At 41.2% G+C, this 21,423-nt stretch overlaps 1 protein-coding gene across 2 annotated transcripts in view; it reads right to left on the minus strand.

Moving 5' to 3' along the window:
* The window catches only part of SUCLG2 (succinate-CoA ligase GDP-forming subunit beta), a 280,881-nt gene that overhangs the window by 18,677 nt on the left and 240,781 nt on the right, over positions 1 to 21,423 (minus strand). For both annotated transcript variants that reach the window (XM_034658624.1, XM_034658625.1), the window contains one exon: positions 10,734 to 10,854. In XM_034658624.1, coding sequence (XP_034514515.1) covers positions 10,734 to 10,854 — 121 coding nt within the window. The remainder of the gene's footprint in view (positions 1 to 10,733; positions 10,855 to 21,423) is intronic.

Genomic DNA, 21,423 nt, shown 5'->3' on the forward strand with positions numbered 1-21,423 from the left:
GGGGGGGAGGAGGTCATTGGAAAAGAAACCAAATTCTACAAAGCAGCAGATTCCTCCAAAAATGGTCTCTGTCCTTTTGCCCTTGATCCTTTCATTATTCTCCTTTCAAGTGACAAGCAGATAGAAGAGGTCCATTTTCTTGGTGACATGTAAATTTAGATAACTTATCACATCTCTTTTGTCTTGTTATTGTACTGTTAAAAATGGAATAATTCATTGAAAATCCAAGGTAAAGTCCCGCTGCCTCAGCAGTCTCCCCTTGTTTGAGACGACGTGCACCCGGTATCTCACACCTTGCTTGGCACACTGCCGCCAGCCCCCAGAGACCCCATCTCGGTCGAGTTAGGAACAAGAGCTCAGGTAAGGATGGCAGCTAACATTTACTGACCCAGGGCCTGTCTAGGTGAATTAATAATTCATCTGCTTCTTACAACAACCCCATGAGACCGCCATAGGTTTATTCCCATTTCACAGATGAGAAAACAGACTTTACACCTGGTTTGGTCACCAAGAAGTTGAGTGACCTTGGGAAGGTACTGTAGTTGGATGGTATCTTCCAGAAATGCCTTGTGTCCCTCACATTTTAGAAAAATTAAGAATGACATAAGCTATCCTACGGGACTATATCCCGTGTACCCCTATATTCCTCGGTAATTTCTTCTGCCATGGTAAGAAGAAACCACTGCTGAAGGTGTGAGTGTGACAGGGATTCTCAGGATGCGGGCTGGAGCCACCACCTGTACTGGCAGGAAGCTGAAGGCCGGGTTGTAAGGATGGTGTGCATGGACTTAGGCTCAGGCAGGCAAGGCTGAGGACCAAGTCTAACATATATCCATTGAGGGCTTACGCTTTTGCTTTCGACTATGTTAACCCCTAAAAAAAGCAACATATATATTATGTTGGTATGGGAGTCTTACTATTAAACTAGAACACAACAAATCTTCTGGCAAGCAAGAATGCCCTACAATTCTACACCCACTAGGAAGAGGACCATTCTTGTAAAGAAAGGATGTTCTATATGCCTAAACATCTGCAAGGACTTTCCTTTCATGCCTTCCTTCAGTCTACCTCATGGCTTGTAATCCATGTATATTCTAACACATGGATGATTTCAGGGATCTTCAGAGGTAATTTTGGCAGTGTGAGACTTTAGTCTGTAATCCTGACTCTAGAACTCCACGGCTTCCGATATGGGACATCAGCGCATCACTGCCCATCATTCTGTACCTGCGTGGGGCAATGACTGAGCTCTCACTGCTAATCTGTTCCTTGAAAAGTTAGATGTTTAATAGCGCCCATACCTTTCTTGACTTTTACAAAACCGTTCAGACAGAGCTAAGGATGGAGGGGGCCTTAGACTCAGAGACCCTGGGGAGTTTCCAGAATTCTAGGTCTTGCTGCTGACCTCTTTTCTACCCACACCAGGCTACAGCTTATGCCCCACTGTCTGTCTTTGGAACGAAGATTTATCGTGGCAGAGCCATGCCCATTCCTTTCTATATTGTCTCCACTGCTTCTGCGCTGCAAAGGTGAGTGACTGCAGCAGGGAATACATGGCCCACAAAGCCTAAAATTTGGCTATTTACAGAAAAAGTCTGAAGACCTTTGCTCTATACAATCCACATTTTTGGCCCTGTGCCTTGGGTGGGGGGGTTAAGAACCCAGCCTCATCTAATGCCTTTTCAGCTGGCAGCCCCCACCTCCTGCTTCTGATGCAGCAGGCAGCTGGAGTTCCAGGATCACAGTGGCTGGCGCTTGGCTCTAGCCCTCCCACTCTCTGTTCCCACATCTGTGGAAGACAATGACCACAGAGCTTTTTGCCACTGAGCTGGGGTAAAGTCTCAACATCTTTCCTGGCAGTGCACTCAGGCAGCCACTGAGTGAGAAGGTGGCAGGAAATGAAAGCTATTTGTCTTGCCTGTTCTCGAACATTCTCGTGGAATCTTTCCTCCTGGATAGCTCTGCCTTTGGGCAGCCGCAAGGTGGTACTCTCTGGGAGAGTCTTATTAACAGGACCCACCTGCCACCTCTAAAATAGGACAGACAGAATCTACGAGGGTGTCCCTTTCCTGATAGCAATGTGTTCTCTCTCCCTCTTTGGTGGCAAATCAAATAGAACTTTCCAGTGTTATACAAGGAAACTAAGGCATGCAGAAATGAACTGACTCACCACTCAGAAAATACCCACGAAGCAGACGGTGGTGTTGTGATGTGCAGGACTCAGATGTGCCACTCCCCAGACTGCCCATGCTCTAAAACCCCTCCTTATTACAAGTGCCCCACGGAAACAACTTCAGGCCCCTGTTTTTGAAGGAAGGACCACTGGCTAGACTGAAGTGGCCACCTGACCGAAAGGCAGCCCATGCCCAGTGCAGACTAATCACGTGGATGTGCACTAGAGGGGTGCTTCCTTCCACGCAGAGCGTAATACTCCCAGTCTCATCTCTGACTACCACTGGCTCTGTGCTGGCCGTGGAGACACTTCTCTGACTGGAAATGTTTGAAAGGAAACAGATGGCATGTGTACCCACCCACTTCCGCTGCCTTTCCTTTGGACTGTGCTCTCACAGGGAGCCCATACTACCCTTCTGGGTCCGTGGTGCCCGTGACTGGGTATGTCTGGGGTTCAGAGTAAGAAAGATCACTGTCTGTATACAATAAGGTATATCCCTCACCTTCTTCATCAGTAATGAAAATGATATTTTGGTCTCTTAGACCTCTGTCATATTTCTCACCAGGCTCCCCAGATGGGGAAGGAGCCACTGGATCCCCTGAAAGACCCCAACAACATGGACTGGTTGGATGACTCCCTTCCTAAGGAATGCTGGGTAGCTTTTTCTTGTGTCAGGCAGCAGATGTCCAACATGGCAAACATTCCAGTTACTCATGTGAACCATCTAGAAGTAAAATGAAAATTCAAAGTGCCACATCTAGCGGATTTGTCTGGAAACTTAAATATTCGATCTAAAAAAGCTTTCACTACCCTAAAACTTTAGGTTAGGTCCTATGAGACTTAGTGTAATGTTTAAGTGCAGCAAAGTTTAAACATTCAGAAGAGTTTATCGATCTAGACAATGAGAGGATTTCAGGCTCGATGACAGAGCAGGATTGTCTCCAACGTGTCCTCTGGTTTAACCCGGTGATGATGAATTAAACACTAGGAAGGGTACTCAGGGAGAAGATGCCAGTGACTGAAGAGAGGAGAGGTGACAGACATCCACAGGAAGTGAAATCAGTCCCAGAAAAGGTGCATCCACAGGGGACAGTGAAGGAAGAAGGAGATGAGGAAGGTGAGTGGGCGCTAGTGAGGCAGAAAGCAAGATAAGGAATGCAGTGTGCAGAAAACGGGGACAGAAAGGACAATGAGGATCAAACAGAAAGAGGAAAAGAGACACACACTGGCCAAGAGGATCTGGCCCCTTCTCCTGGAGCCATGTTTCCACCGACTGCAGAAGTAACCAAGGAGTGGAGAGCAGGGAAAGGCCTGCTCGGAGAGGCTGGGGGTGGAGGTGGGGGAACAGGTCCACCTTGCCTTAAAAGGGAACAGGGACTGAGCAAGGAAGAGAAGATGAAAAACTCGGTACAGAGCAAACCCTGGGAAATGTGCAGAGGCCAGGGGGTGTTAAGGGACACAGAGCCAGCCCCCTGGTGCTGCGGGGCACCCACACTCTCTCTGCCCAGGATCATGCCACCACTCAGCCAGCAGCCCCTTATTCTCTGTTGACTCTGAAGGGAAGCAGCAAACCTAGGGCTCAAGTATCCTGAACGAAAACCTTTCCAGCTAGTCAGCCACAGCAGTCTGCCAAGACTACCTTTTTGACGGGAGTTAGTAATTGCTGCCCTCCACTCGGTCTCACACCCTCAGGTAACGGAAGACTCGCAGAATGGACAGCCACCAAGTGTGTGAGACGCAGCTGAAAACAATCGGAACACTTTAATCTTCTTTGAGGTTTCTTTTCCAGTGGAGCAGACCAAAACATCATGTAGCAACTTTACTGTGTCTGTGCTAAGAAAGACACTTGACGTGCATTGCTCTGGCTGGGGCTCCAATTCGTCAGTACTGCAGAGAGCAACAAAAAGAACCTGTCCACGCAGAAGAGGTGCCAGTGCCTCTTTCGAGGAAGTGAAAGAAACAGGATATAAAGTTTCTGACTTAGAGACATTTATGTCCTCAACAACTGTAAAGAGAGTTAAGGGCACATTTAGAGGGATTGACAAGGATAAGGAAGGGAACCATAAGGGACTCTTGTTTCGAAAGATATTTGTCAAAAGAGAAGCAAAATGTTTATGTTGCTGAAACAAACCTTTTGGTACTGTACGGAAAAATCAAACTGGAAAGATTTGGCTAAGAGAAAAAGGATCCAATCTACCAATCATCTAGGCTCATTATTATTTATAGTTTAACTTGGAATCATAACAAGCACCTGAGAGAAAAGCAAATTCCTTTTCAGACTTATTTGAGATAGAGAAGTCTGCTGCAGGGGCTCCTGCATAGCTCAGTGGGTTGAGCGTCTGCCTTTGGCTCAGGTTATGATCCCAGGGTCCTTGGATCGAGCCCCACATCAGGCTCCCTGCTCAGTGGAGAGCCTTGCTTTTCCCTCTCACTCTGCCTGCTTACGCTCTCTCTCTCTGTCAAATAAATGAATAAAATCTCTAAAAAAAAAAAAAAAAAGTTTGCTGCAGATTTAAATGGGACAAGAAGGAAAAAAGAATTTTTTAAAAAAAATTCTCTAAAGATATTGGCAGGCCTGATCTAGAACACTAAAACTGCCCATACAAAACCCAAAGCTTTGGTTAAAACATCTTTGCACAGCGAGTACACAAAGGTGTTAATAAGTGTATGTTTTTAAACAGTATCATGGGTAGGGCTAAATTAACCATCTACGTAACTTTTGTGCCAAGTATATATACACGTCAATGAGAAAAAAAAACACACATCTCAGATTATTTGTTTTTTATTCATGCCAGAAGCAACTGTGTACAAGAACTAAACTGCCCCCCCAAATGCAATTGCTCGACTTACCTAGGAGTCTTTTAAACAAAAATAATCCTGTGTCTCAGCTGGTGAGTTCTGTTGTGATAAGGCAAGTAAATACATGTAATTATAAAATTACCATCTTCAAAGAGGAGGGTAATCCTTTCTTTACCCACTGGTAAAACAGCTGGTGCTTACTATACAGCTGATAACAAAGATTTGTCCACAAAATCCCACTAAATCAAGTCTGATTGATTGACTAAAACTTTCCTCATCAAACCATTTCTAATACACTGCGTGTGGCAACAGACTGTCGAAAATACGGGTCACAGATTAATTAGAATTATGGCAAGGATCTTGGATCTTCCAAATGGCCGTCTAACAAGCAAGAGAGACTAACTTCTTTATTTATAGGAAGTAGATACAACTAACAAAACCAGTTATTGGCTTTTGAAATGCCTGTTATCTCGGCCATTAAAAATCTGACATTTGTTTAGACTACACAGCCATGTGTCAGAGTATCTGAAACTTAGCAAGTTAACAAATTTTAGCAATATTAATTATTTATTATTGTAATTCAGACCCCATATAAAATTTTTCTGCCACACTTTTGTTTTTATGTGTCATGAAGCTTTATCACAGATGCTGGGATCATGGACACCTTTTCCCATCTCCCTTTTGCTAGCTGGACGATGGTGCACATTCTGGGAATGTGAACCACTCTGAATATTAATATGAATAAATACAATTGAAAATTCATCAGTTAAAACAGAAAGTACAGTGTTAAATCAAGTTAAATAGCAACTACCACTAGAATTGTCCAAAATGTTCCTCCCTCTTCATATACCACTTTGTTTTCCTGTCAGCACAGACGATGAGTTGTTTGTTCAGAAAAAAAGGATCCATATCGTGTTTTAAAGTTGGGTAAACTATGGCTGAATGCACAGAAATTTGTGGGAGGAGAATTTGTGTTCTAACCCAGAGAAAGCTAATGAAAAATTTATATTGAGTATAAGAGAAATTCCTCAAAAGGTCCTGGTAGTTAGCAACTGTTCCCCACAGGAAGCACTGAGCGCCAGACTTCCTGTGACAGGAGATTTTGGTTTGGGTTGGTTTCTCCTTTTAACTACGCTGTACTCCAGGAGAACAATTTCCAAGGCAGCAAGACCTGAGTGTGGATTACTGGGGGACTTCAAAATGGGTTGATGTGCCCATTTTTCTATCACATTTTTTCTTGGATCGCTCCCTGAATTGCTCCATCTCAACCTGCACATGTGTCCTGTCTGACGTTACAGGTTCATCTCGACTAAGGATGACTGTACCCCAGCCTAATACTCTCCCATTCTCTCTAGCTAGTTCCCACTTCCGACTTTCTCAAGTCCGTCAACCATGCCATCCTTCATTCTCCCGGTCATTAGATTTAAAACCCAATGTCCCCCTTTTTCCTATTTCCTTTCTTATCTCTGCTGTTGTCTACTCTACTGTTACCTCTTATGTGGCAATCCTGCCTGGGTTTTTAGATTCTATCTAATGTTGTAGACTCTGGCTACCGACATTGATTTTCCCACTTTGTTTTATAGCCATAATATGTTGCTGCAAAGTCATTACTCTCTCCAGGACAGCCTTCTGATCTACCCAGGTCCTAGGTTTCAGGTTTTACCACTATTATGATCCCGGACCAACTGCCAAGTATGGAATAGATCGGATGCCTTGCTTCTGATCCTTTACCAAATTCCCTCCCCTTTCCTTTCCAATGATTCAAATCTTACTTATTTCCATGCTCATCTTGGAAACGCTCCTTTTATAATATTTCTCTGCTAACTCACATCTCTAAATGTGCTATAATTATAGTAGTCAATGTTGAGTAAGCTTAAAAAGAAGACTATGCCAAAGAAAGTGGGCTGAGCTACACAGGCACTCAGCTTCAGGGACACATTTTACAGAAGTCTGCATTCCCTTAGCATAAAGAGCACTGACTTGGTTTTTATTTAGTTCCTTTTACAGGGCCTTTATGGGTAATACCATCACTGATTTTCTTCATTTTGTTATCTCTGATTAGTGCCAACAGCAGAGTTAAAGCAGAATTCTTCACCTTTCTCTTGTACCAACACAATGTGGGGACAGGTCTGATTCGGTGTGGGGCTGTTGGTTTCCCAGAAATCACATATGGGTATTACTGACCTTGGTACAAACCATGTTGAGTGTGAGAGACATTTTTCACAAAAGAGACTAATTCCTACAAGAGGAAGAAAAGAACACCAGCTAGGACTCCAGAAACGTCGAAAGCTTTTCTGCTTTTGCTCTCTTGATAAAAGGCTCTTGATGCTTATTATGGGACAGGGCCATTCCAGTGAAGGAGAGGAGTGGTAACGAGGTCACCATGGATATTTTTAGTCTACATAAATTTGGGGGGGACAGTATCCTTTTTGAGTTCATCTCAAATCATCACATTCAATTCTCCATGGTACATTGCATGGTGGACATTGCAAGGTATCGATATTTGCAAAGACTCCACAAGCCATGCTAGTGGCTCTCTGGGATGCCCCGATGGCTACCGCTACTAAGACAGGAGCAGAGTCTATTAGGGCCAATACCTGTCAACATTTTGGATCTGTTATCTTGTATTGTTCATTTTTCCTTTTTTGTATTTCCCCATTTATCTAGTAACTGGTGTGGCTTTTTCTATTTCTATACATCCTACGTAATGTCTAAAGCTNAGCAGAGTCTATTAGGGCCAATACCTGTCAACATTTTGGATCTGTTATCTTGTATTGTTCATTTTTCCTTTTGTTGTATTTCCCCATTTATCTAGTAACTGGCATGGCTTTTTCTATTTCTATACATCCTACGTAATGTCTAAAGCTCAATGACCCGCACACAGTATTTATTATGTTAATTAATAAATTTAAAAAACACAAACATCTATTTTAGAAGTACATTAACTTAAAAGATGCAAATCTGATTGTCTAACAAACTGAGAAATTTCAAAGCTTCTTCCTAGTACCTCAGATAGACCTCCGAGGCAGGCAACAGCGATTATTAGGGGAGAAAATGTCAGATGTGGTATTTTGCAGAGTTCAGCATGTGTATTATCCAGATACACACAGTACAGATAAATGAGGGGGTCATTTAATACTTCTGGAATATAAGTGCAGTGTGAAAATAAAAGAAGGGCTCCTTTTTTTTTTTTAAGTGAAGTAGAAAAGTACAGTGGGGTAACTTTCTTTTCTAATAATGTACGTACAGCTGATAATTATGGGCCTCTGCTGACCACTCAGGCACACGAGATCACGAGAAAAAAATGAGTCCTCCAAAGTGTACACTCATTTCTAGTCATTTCTAAGCAACAGACACGAATCTAATCTGCTTATAGACACTTGCTCCCCTTGAAGAACACAAGCAGAGCTGACTTTTAGAACCTCAGGGTTACTGGTCATTTGGGCCCTGAAAACACTGTGACATTCACATTTTAATCAGAATTATATGTACACTGATGAACCCACTAACTTCTTGATCAATTTTTTCATTGCAGCCTTGCCAGTAATTTTCCTTTTATTGAAATTATTTTTATAGGGATCAATTATGTCACATTTACATTTTTAAGATGATTTAATTCATTCGTACGTTTTAATGTCCATATTAAACTTTGCCAATGGGTGCTCCAGCTATTTCCATTTTTCTTTGTGATCATATTTCTTTCAAGTCCATATGGTGCAGACCTAATTTGTGAGGCAGGGAGTCTCAGAGAGAAAGGAGAGTTGCAGAGAGTGAGGGAAAAAAAGAAACAGAAAGAAAGAGGCAAACACAAAACAAAACACAACAAAAGAGACTGCAGCTATTTGGGAATCTTGACCTCAAAAGACAGGGATATACAGCAAGGTCAAAATATTCCTGGTCCCTAGGGAATTACGGCACCGGCCCAGAAGTTGGAGAAACTGAGCTGTCCCAAGAACAGCACTGCAGAAGTCTGCTCCTGGGGCTGCTTGGTCAGGGTAATCTGAACTTGTTGAGCAGGTGGACAGGTTCTCACACTGGAGTGCCTGTTTTTGCTTCCCTACTACCGTGGTTTTCAAAGTGTGGTCCACAGAACCCTGGGGGAAGTCCCTGACATAAAAACTATTTTTATAATAATAATAATAACAACAACAACAATACTCTGCAGGCAGTTGCACCGATGCAGCAAAAGCAAGGGTGGGTAAAATAACTGGCATGTTACTGCGGACTCAAAGGCGTGGCACCAAGCTGTACGAATGGCCACTGTATTTTCAGCACCACCCAACCTGCAATAAGTAGTTGTCACTTGCAGGTGGCAAGAATGTCCTTGATGAACAGTAAAGGAATATTAATTTTATTAAAACTCAACTCCTGAGCACAGGTCTTTTGAATATTCTGAGTGACTGAGTGGCAAGTACACGTAAAACAAGTCTGCTGCCCCCTGAACTACAATGGTTGTTGTAAAAAAATGCATTTGTGGAACTGAGTGGCAAGTGAATCCACCCACTTCTCTACAGAACATTGTATTTTCTTGGAAGAATGATGGACACACTGTGGTTATCCTGATTTAGGAATGTGGTACTCGTTTTCTCCAAAATGAGTGAAGCGAGACTGTCACTTGGAGGAAAACAGCTGACCGTTGTGTGGCTGATGATAAAATTTATACTTTATTTAAAGTGAAAATTAGATTTCTGGAAAAGTTGCATCTACCACCTTGACAGCATCCCAATATTTAGAAATTTTGCTGACGAGAAAGGTGTGATATGAAAAAATGTGAACGTTTTGATATTGTGTGTTGAAATGTGCCAACCTTTGCAAGATCTCCATAATCCAATATTTCCCATTTGCATGGTACTGCAAACCATACACATATAAAATCTATTTAATATGCAAGACAGATCAATGGATTTTAATATAACAGAGTATGAAAAGTCCACTGAAATAGTTTCAGATTTCACATACTAATCTTTAAAAAGAAACTACTACTTATTAACTTTAGTACCAATGAAGAAAATTCACAATTATATGAAATGGTTATTAAAAACCCCTCCCATTTTCAAATAGATATCTCCATGAAGCTGTATTTTCCTCACACACTTCAACCAAAACAACATATTGCAACAGATATAATGCAGAAGCAAATATTAAGCTAGCTAGTAAATAAAGGGATTTACAAAAATGTAAAACAGTGCTGATAGTCTCCCAAAAATTTTTTAAAGTTATTTTTCATAAAATATACAATATATATTTACAATAAAATATACAACATAAAATTATTGTTGAAGTATTTTAAAAGTTCCAAGTAGTTATTATAACTGTTACCAAATTAATTAATGCAATAATTTAATTATGTAATCAATTAATACTGACAGTTATAACCCCAAATAAACCTGAGCTCTTTGGGGTCCTCAAGTAAAGGAGTCCTAAGACCAAATGGTTTGACTGCCATTGCTCTCCCATGATGAATAAATCTTGGAGTAGGATTTCTCAAGAGTGTTTCAAAGCACTAACCTCATGAAGTGATTCAAAATAGAAGGGCTCCACCCTGGAATGAGTCTGGAAAATTTGGAGAATCATAACCTATGCTATTTTTGGAGAGAGGCAGTCCTTACTAGCCTGTTAGAGACTCAGAGAGGTATTTCTGTAGAGTATCTATTTCACCCTACTTAACCCAGTGTTTCTTTATGTTGTCTCAGGAAGTCCGTACGTGCAAGACACGCTGTGTACCTGGTCTTGGTCACTGTGGAAATCTACCATGACTCACCTTCCAGCCGGACTACCAGGGGCACCTTGAGTTCCAGCTCCCGACAGGCTTTGGTGATCCCATTGGCAATGATGGCACAGTTGACAATTCCACCAAAAATATTAACAAGGATGGCTTCCACCTGAAATAAAAAATAGAAAGGTGCCCATCAAAACGCTGTTGGCTGACATTCTCAAAAATAAGCAAAAGAGACAATTAGAATAAGACGTTGTTGTTGTTGTTGTCGTTTTTAACCACAGAATATAAAATATGGGATAAAAGGCCGCAAAACGTTAAAAAAGTTAAAACTGAATACTGAATTAGTAAATAGCAATATATATCATTACTGTATTAACTCATATTCTCCCATCATTCAATTCTCTGAACTCAACATGAAATCAATCACCACTCATTTATTACATTTCTTATATTGTTGTCTAGACCTGCTCCTTTATGAGTAGTGTCATTTAAAATTTTATGTGCTTATTTCCTTCTCTCCCCCAGGCTTTATACTTAAATCTTTATCTGTTATGGTGTCTTAGGAAATATTTCAAAAGAAGGAACTTAGTGATTATTTGTTTTGTTTTAGTAAAGATTCAAGCTTTTTCATGCTTCCATAATACCTCTTTTATATGCTAGAGGTATATCCTCAAAAACCAGAAATAGTTTAATTATCTTAGATAACAACATTTTTGATTGAAAAAAAAAATGAGCCCTAAAAGATTGAGATACAAGCTCATGCCACAAGTAAGGATCTGAGGAATGTTAAGCCAGTGACTGGAATTTTTCAGAAATGTAAATTTAAACCCATCATGTTAACCTGTTTATACATTTTCCATATTCAAAGGCATGTGGGCCAAAAAAAAAAAAAAAAAGAGAGAGATTTGTCCTGACTTGATAAATAGTTATAAGAAAATCCTGTATAATTAACATGAAGAACAAGATAATGAAGAAAATTCATTACCTAGATTAATTGATAACACCCACAGAAAATGGCTATCCATCAAGCTGGAGGCATCAAAATTCCAACGATGGCACCACAATTAAATTAGGGTACACTAAAGCATATATGTGTGTGTCGCATGCCATTTTAAAATCCTGTTATTTTGGTATGCTAAATTAACTACACAAAACAAATGTGAAGGGACACCTGAGGGGATCAGCTAGTTAAGCACCCGACTCTTGGTTGTTTCAGCTCAGGTCATGATCTCAGGGTTGTGAGATCGAGTCTGGCGTGGGGCTCCATGCTCCATGGGGAGTCTGTTTGAAAAGTCTCTCTCTCTGCTGCCCTCCCACCCGCAAATTAATCTTTAAAAAAAAAATACCAGAAAAGAATGCTTTACATTTGTTCTGCGCTTAACTGTTTCAGAAAGAACCCATTACATGGACCCATTTTATTTTATTTTATTTTATTTTAAAGATTTTATTTATTTATTCGACAGAGATAGATACAGCCAACGAGAGAGGGAACACAAGCAGGGGAAGTGGGAGAGGAAGAAGCAGGCTCACAACGGAAGAGCCTGATGTGGGGCTCGATCCCATAACGCCAGGATCACGCCCTGAGCGTGAAGGCAGACGCTTAACCGCTCTGCCACCCAGGTGCCCCATGGACCCTTATTTTAAATTTTGCTTCTTGCCTGAACCCTATTCAGTAAGTCCAGGGAAAATTAGCCCTCTGTGGCTGCTAAAGCTACACAGAGAGTTTGCACGACATGCTCCGAGGGTATACAGCTAACACGTTGCCGTGGTGAGGCGCAAAGTCCACTCTTATTGTTCATTCTTGCCAGATACTAGCACCGGAATCCTGGGCAAGTTACGCACCCTGTCCTGAACATGGCTTCCTTATCTAAAAGGCGGGAGTAACAGTACATAGGCTGTAAGGCTGTTGAAAGGCCTGAATGAGATAATACACACGAAATGCTTAGTACATGCCTGTAAAGAACTGCATGGATATTTATACATGTGTTTATTTCAACGAGCAACAACGAGAGTGGACAAGTTACTGAAACAACATGTAAGAAATAAGAAAACCTCTTTCAGTACACTACGGCTATTCTGAATTAGAACAGAAGAGAGGCACACACTTAGTGAAGCACAATAAAAAGGTAACGTCTTAAGAATAAAATAAATGAGCAATATTTTTCAAGCCAATTAGAGATTGGGACCACTCCCCAAACAGAAAACTTCCATTACCATTCACAGCAGGCTGACTGGTAAGCAGAAGCTTGCTTTCTAATGACAGCTATTAAATGCTGTTAGCACTGAGGCTTGGTACCGCAGTAGTTTCCAAATAGCTGTGGGATGGAGAGGAACTTGCCAAAACAATGGAATAAAAAACACTCAAGAGCAATAATGACTCCATGGGGTCCAAGAGAGAAACTCAGGGACTGCTGAGGCTCACTCAGGTTTGTGCAGAAGCAGCAGGCTTTTCTATTTCTCGCAAGGTGCACATGGCCCCCTGTACATCTCTGCCACGTTTCAACCTGTACATTCTTAGATGTCAACAATTTTTGGTGAGCTTTTCCTGCCTCATCAAGTTAGGGTGAATGGCTCGGTCTCATTCATCTTTACAGGGCCGTTAGAACTCACACGACAAACTTATGTGAATTCACCTAAATAGGCAGGAGTAGGGGAGCAAGAAGAAGGGAAGAGGCCCATGACCAACATGACTCAATGCTCTTCCCTGCAGTTAGTGTCAAATGTGAGCTCTGGATTTGGTGGTGCTCAGCTCCCACGAGGCTCTCGCATGTCGGTATCTCACAGCAGTGAATGAGCATCTGGCATTAAAAATAGATACTCTTCATTTAACAACTTGTACCTAACCATAAGCCAACCGTGTGCACTGGCGCTGAACCCAAGGAAAAGCCCTTTCTTCCAGCAGCGGAGGAATGATTAGTTGCCTTTGTTAGACTCACTGAGAAATGGATTGTTGTTCTCCCTTAGAGTTTATTCACCTCTCACCCTGCATCCCCATCCCCAGTAGGCAATTCCCTTGTGGGGGTCGCCTTTGTGCATCCACCCCACCCCCCACAACAGGACCATGTAGTTTGTCCAGCGGCAGCTAGCACAATCCACAACATGGCATAGTCATCTAATGAACAGTGGTTTCAAGAGTGAATGAATTAAATTAATTTCAGTAGATGCTTAATGACCATCCTCCTTGTACCTGGTACAGAGTGAAGGGCTTAGGATATGGAGATGAATAAGATATCATCACTGTTCTCAAAGAAGTCAAAGACTAGTTTGAGAGCCAGACCAGTAAAATGGCGATTACAATCTAAGGTCTACTGATGCCTTAACAGAACTAAGACCAGGGCAGGGCCAGCGATGCAGACTGTTACCATGTGAGAGGTGATGTTCTGGTCAACAAAGAAAGAGAAAGAGTAGGAAGTCAGGTAGCAGAGAGCAGCCAGGATGAAGGCAGAGCAGGTACCCAACTTAGTTCTTTTGGGACCTACGGACTAAATGGGGAAGTAGCCCAAGATGTTATGGGTCACACAGCTGCAGATGCCAAAGGCCAGGGATGAGAACTTGGCTCCTTTTGCTTAGTCCTTCTCTTTTCAGAGCTGGGCGAAGGCAGGAGTTGAAAGTAGCCTCCCTTGGAGGGGGCAAGAGAGGGGCAGTTCTAGGAGAGGCAGGGAGGGACAGAGAGAAAGAACGAGCACATGAGCAAATATGAGCTGAGAAATACAGTCCACGTGAGCGCATAAGAGAGGGAGGGAGAAAGGGAGAGAGGGAGGGGAAGAGAGAGAGAAAGAGAGAGAGAGAGAGGCTGAGAATGCAAAAGGGAGAGAGAGGGAAAGCAGTGTGGAAGAAAGGAGGAGAAAGAGAGTTTAACCAATACTAACAACGCAGTTAGGACTTCTATGAGAACATGACACAGCAGTACTCACAGGCTGCTCAGCTCAGGGAAAGGGGATTGTTTAGAACACCTGCTGGGCCACAGAGCACAGAGAGGAAAATCACCACCCGGGCTGGAGGGAAGACCCCACTCCAGCAGGGATGATGCCATTTTCTTCCACTATAAAGTAATTTGCTGCAGTCATGCACTTTAGTGGAAATCTGATTTAAGGTTTCACTCTGGGCCAATTTCTATAATTAATGACTGTAATCTACAATCTCAAACTGAGAATGAAATTAAGACAGTATGAAAATGAAAGCCTCGTGACATCAGTATTATTACTTAGCATTTATAAAGCACGTCCAACTTTCGATGTGTGCCTCACATGTCCGTTCATTATCACAATCACTAACTGTTGTTCTATGACAATACCAATAGCAACTTTAAGTAGTCTCTTTGTTTTGTTTTCCTGGCAAAGAGAATATTTAAAAAGAAAAAGAAAGAAAAAAAAGTCAGTGGTTAGGTCTATTTAGGTATCAAGAGACTTTCCTGGAAGATTCCTAAGTGCTTTTATGAACAGGCTTTTCCAAATTCTCAGGTGAGAATTACAGGGGCTGCTATTTACAGTTTCAGGAAAGTTAAAGATCATCCAGTGAGGCAGATCTGGTGCCAGAAACACCACACAGGCCCCCAGCCCCCAGACGGCGACTCCCGCAGCGAGGTCTGCGGCGGCTGCTGGCAGCTGTGCAGGTGATCGGACAAGCCAAATACAGGTTTTTCAAATGTCTGTGTGTGTTTGGCTTTGCAAAATATACTCTGGCTGCAGATTTTAGTTCACAATTTAAAGTAAAGAATGGACTTTGAAAGAAGAAAAGCAATAGCCTTTGGTGTTTATCAAGCTCCTTTCAACTCCAAATCAACCAACCAACCATCAGAATCACTACTAAAACCCTTCTTGGCAACATCATCTCTTTGATTATCTGATGAACATTAGGGAACCCCAGACAGATTCAACTCACACACACAATAATATTTTTGGATAATTTTAGGTAAGTCCTTTGACCAAACTCTCCTTTAGGATTTGGCCTCAAAGGCAGATAATGGTAAAGGATAACACATAGCGTATGTATGTACGGTAAGGGTAGGAGTTTCAGTGGAATTGTGAGTTCTCTGCAACTACTTATAAAATGCTGTTTGAATGTGTACTTTTCTGGGAAAAGCGTCCATAAGAAATCGAGAGCAATAATAGTTACAAACAACAATAGTTAATGTTTCTCAGGCATTTAGCAGATGGTAGACAGGATTCTAATTATTTTACATGTATTGACGTGTTTAACAAATGAGGAGTATAGGAGGTGAGCATAATTATTTTTCTCACTTTACAGATATGGACACTGAAGGCACTAAAGACCTAGAGAATCCCTGGGGCTACCGCTTCATCTACTGTCAGGTATCTTTCGGAGCCAGCAAACCTACTGAGGACCCACAATAGGTACTGTGCTTACTACTTTCCCCATGCACTCCCACAAGCATGGGACGCAGAGACTGCCTAACCCATTTACAGAAGAGAAAGGGCAGGTTCAGAGAGATTCACACAACCTTTACCAATAATGCAGCCAGCATGTCATCAGGATAAAAAACTCAGTTTTCTTCAACATTATCCTGAATACTTTTTTAAAAAAGATTTTATTTATTTTATTTGACAAAGAGAGAGCGAGCGAGCCTGCCCACAAGCAGGGGGAGCAGCAGAGGGAGAGGTAGAAACAGGCTCCCCGCTGAGCAGGGAGCCCAATTCAGGACTCCATCCAGAACCCTGGGACCATGACCTGAGCAGAAGACAGACACTTAGCCAACTGAGACCCCAGGTGCCCCTATCCTGGCTACTTTTAATGAAATGCAAATATTGCCAGGTTGCTCAATGAAAGTGAGTCATTTATTCAAAATAAACTTTTGAGGGCCTACTCTTTGCTGGGCACTTTTCTAACCATTGAGTGTAGCCAGTAACTAAGCTGGCAAAAGATATTTAAAGAAAAGACAGACAAAAATGTTCTCTATTTATATCTAAAATTGCAAACAGTAGTTAAGAGTTATCAAGCAGAGGGAAATAGAAGGTACTCGGAGATCACAGAACAGCACCCATGTCACACTGAGTTGTCAGGGAGGGCCTCTCATAGACACTGACATTTAACCTTGAATCTGAAGGACAGTCAGGAATAGACTATGAAAATTAAGAAAGGGATGAAGAGTAACTACCTCCAGACAAGAGGATATCATAGGCAAAGACAGAGGGCCAGAAAATAACTTGGTGGATGTGAGAAACCGAATAGAACCCAGAGTATCTGATACCCGGAGCTTGAGAAGTGGAGTGGTGGGAAATGAGATGGATCACCCCTGGCTGGGCCCAAATGACGCAGTCTTCACAGAATAAACACCATGAGAAGGAGACTGAGAAGCCTCTGGTTTTAAGACACCTGCACAGCCTTCAGGGATGTTGGGAAGGGAACTATCATTCATTCAGCATCCATAGTATATTTACATTAAGTTTATAAGATGAGTTTAATGACCTCGATTTTATGAATTGACTGAGTTTCACAGAGTTTAGGTTCTCCTCGCTGTTAAGAAGAAGTCACAGTTCAAACCAAGGTCCGTTTCACCATACCATAATAGGTGGGCAATCTTAGGGGTGCCACTGACACATACCATACACACAGGGGCTGGCAAACATTCTCTTAAGAGATCATCAATAAGTATTTTAGGCTTTGTGGACCAGGCTGTGTCCCAACTACTCGACTCTGCCATTGCGGCATGAAAGCTATCACAGACATTATGTAAATGAATAGGTGTGGCTGTGTTGCAATAAAACTTTATTTATAATAACAAGTGGGCCAGATTTGGCCCATAAGCCATAGTTTGCCACTTCCTGACGAAGACATGATTTAATTCATGGTTAGGCTCAAGTTCACTGCAACCACCACTCCACTGTTTTTGCCTCATTTGAAATCTCTCTGATAGAACTTTTCATATTTTAAGTTCTCTTCCTTTGCACCATGTTCTTGCCACCACTGTAGTAGTGGCTGATTAAATGAATGTGTCCATGCCAACTTTAATATCATTTCTCTGAAACAAGTCTGTACCTTTCACAAGTTCATAAGATGTCTTGAATGCCTTTTCTTTATTCTCTTTCTCTCCCTAATGTTGGCTGGAAGCAAACAAATAAGACTTCACCAATAAGCAAGCCATTCTGTAACTGTTATTGCAAATGGTTAAGTATTGTACTGCGTTTAAAACATATTGCAGTATATACATTAAGCACAGTGCAGCTACTGGGTTTTGCCTCTGCCTGTTCTAACTCAGCGTGCTAACTTGGTCCCATTACAGTAGACAATGCTGAGAAAAATCAAGCAAGCATGTTTACATTAGGTGAGATAAGGGCATTTTTTAAATCACAAGTTATTTTAATTCTGAATGTTGTTGTTCTTGGTTAAGCATCTGTTTTTGTTAAAATGCTTTTCTCTTTTTGTTTTTATTTTCCTGCTGAATTCTAATCATGTCTTCTAATCCATTGGCAGCCAACGAAGGAAAATAAATGGTGAAGGAAATTAGATGCAGCTTGGATAATTGATGTTTGTATGCCTGGCTTTAATAAAAATACTCTGCTAAATGAGAGGGGAGTCTAAATGGCTTCAGTCAATAAGGAAGTGACTCAGGTGAGGAATTCAATATTCGGTTTTGTTGTAAACTTACAAATAAGCCGACAGCTCAGTTTAACTGGGATGAGCTGCTCTGGCTTGGTTTTCTACTTTTGGTTTGTTCTCGAAATTTGAAATTATTTTCTTTTGTGTGAATTCAAGCATTAGGGTCGCTGGGTTAAAGCAAATGACACACCCTCCAAATCGCTAGGAATGATATGAGAACAAGAGTATTTCTTGAAGAACTCACCCTCTCACTCTGCCCTCTTAATTTCTTCCATTTCTTAGTGAGTTCACACAATTCAGCCTGAATCATCTCAGAATCAAAAGGAAGTATCTTAAACATCACCCTTCATATCAAATATTTTGGCATTTGTAATTACTCAATCGAGATAAGCCCAGCCATTTTATTCCAACTCTGCAATCGGTTATTCCAAAACTGATAGCATGGAAGTAACACACACGGATGAACAATATTTGGATGGAGAGCCAAGTTTCCATTAGGCGTGAGCTCTGAGAACAGCCAGAATGAACTGAGGGAAATGTGTCTAATTTGTCCTTGATCTATTCTCTTCTTCCTGAATTCCTTCTCTAGTTATATCCTGCAATCTTCTCACTAAAATAAGTAAAATGGTATGGAGGATTAACACGCATTGCATGTTAATTTTCCCAGGTGCTAGTAATTATGTACTACAACCTCCCTTAGTAAGGAAGCTGAGGCTCAAAGAGCTTAAGATAACTTGTTCAAGGGCACAGAGCTGGGAAGCGATAGAGCCTTGAATTGGACCAAGCTATTCTGACTTCAAAGTCCATGGTCTTTCTCCTCCCTCTAGCTATCTCTTTATAATCAGTGACTTCCGTGATTAGTCAAAAGCCCCATCTCCACTTTGCTTCTATTCTAAATTTCAAGGGCACATTTCTGAGTTCTATATTCTAGTGCCCACATATGTCTTGCTTTCAAATCTCAGTGCCCCATTAAAATGCATCAGAGGTAAGATATCTTTTAGAGGTTTGTGGACCAATGAGTTTCGGTTCTGTACCACCCAATGTTTCCTGTTTACTGATAAAAAAAGAGTTGTCCAGAGCTTGTGGTTTGCATTCCTTACTTAGATGGGATTATATAGTGATGATGATATACAGTGTAAGAGTGGATCCTGGCCCTCAAACCCTAGAGTCTGTTCTGGAATAGAACAGATGTCTCTGCAAGACCCCTCTCTGCAGACTGATAAGCCCTCTTGCTCATTTCCATCGTGCTGAAATTTATCCCTTTGCCACTGTTATTATTATTATTAGAATACAGAAATACTTACTATTTCTAACGATGATCAGTAAAACTCTAATGGAGGATTATATCACTTGAGACATCATTGTTGTATTAGTATTAGGTGATGGAATGTTCACTGGAAGGTATAGTAACTCTGTGGGGCTATTTGGAGTAGTGTGTTGAGAACAAGGTTAGGGCCATGACCTGGTTCAATGGGAGAGATCTGCCACCTATAAGCAGCGCCTGCCGTGGCAGTGGAGGGACGACTCAAATCGGGTGTGTTCTATGTTTGCCTAATTTTGGAGTCATATCACACAAATTTTGATAATTAGAACTGAATGTCAACATTGCCATTCCTTTATAAAGAAAATATTAAACAGTAAGGAAACCTAATTCACATCCAGCATAATCACTACAATTTCATTAATTATGTATGTTTAAGTGTATAAAAACCAAAAAAAAAAAATGAGTATCGACTTCCAGCACTAGGTAGGACAAAGGCACCTTCCATTATGAAAACTGGTTATTTTATTTTATTTTAATTTATTTATTTGAGAGAGAGGGAGAGTGGGGGCAGGGAGAGGGAGAGAGAGAAACTTAAGACGTGGGGCTCCATCTCACAACCCTGAGATCATGCATGACCTGAGTCGAAATCAAGAGTTGGATGTTTAACCGAATGAGCTACCCAGGTGCCCTGGTTATTTTAAGGGGTTAGAAAAATACTATGAATACTGCACCATAGAAATTATAAAGCCATATTTCCTCCCCAGATGAGCCCCTGTTAGAAAGTGAAAGCTTTCCAATGTGTGTCCTGAGAAGCACTAGGCCTATGTAATGTTTTATGAAAGAAGTCATCCGATCAAACAGTATGGATTCTGGCTTATGAGAGCTTTAGCAAACAATCTGTGTTCTAACTTGCAACATCCTATTTTAGTCATTTTCTACAAAAGTCAAAGGGATGGAAATTTGATTGCCAGTGAGCTTAGGAATTGGTGTATTGAGAGTTTGGATGGCACAGGGACCTAGGGTTCTTCTCAAAGATACCAATCATGTCACTATTTGGATTATTTTTATAAGTAAGTGTCTGCAAAACTGGAAGGCTTTTGTAATCAAGAACAACAATCATGAATGCCAAGGCCAGTCCAAGGATTGTCATCAATACAAATGGTTCCCCACTTGCTAGTAAACACTGTGGCTGGGGTTAAGTCAGCTATCAACAGGAAACAAGAAAAGGAAAAAAAAATTCTAAAGATGGAAATATTGGTTGGCATTATAAGCAGGCACAGGAGACAAGAAGTTAAAAGGACTGAAGAACACACATATTTAAGGGAACAGCACGGACATATTTTTTATCCTTTGCAGAGACATTTCCCACATCCTTTTGAACTGAGAATCAGAACCATTGTTAAGATTACAAAAACCACTTGGACACCTAGAATGGCAAATGTAAGGTTCTTTTTGAGTGTCATGTGTTCAAAATAGCTCTTGCAAAAACTTCTATGATGTGTAATTTGGCCACAGAGCTATCTGAAACTAAAAGAAAAAAAAAATAAAAACGAGCAAGGAGATTTTGGTCTTACTGGTTCACCAGGAAGCATCAAGAGGCTTAAAAAAAAAAAAAAGAGGCATGTAATTCTCACTTAAGAAATCAGCTATCAGAATTGACTATTAAGAAATATTTTGGTTACAAAACTGCTTTCCCAGCTTAACAGATAACTGCTTTCAAGGCAGGATACTCATTGCACATAAGGTAATATCTATATATTATTTGCAACGGGAGCTACACTGATGCAGATTAAGAAGATTTATTGGCACATTCTTTCTGAGTAGTATTTTGTCCAATCATTTCAGACTTATGCCACCTTGATGAATGTGAATATGTATACTCCATCATCATTTGTTACAGAGTTAATATAG

This window comes from Ailuropoda melanoleuca, chromosome 4, assembly GCF_002007445.2.
Source record: "Ailuropoda melanoleuca isolate Jingjing chromosome 4, ASM200744v2, whole genome shotgun sequence".
NCBI classification, from domain to species: domain Eukaryota; kingdom Metazoa; phylum Chordata; class Mammalia; order Carnivora; family Ursidae; genus Ailuropoda; species Ailuropoda melanoleuca.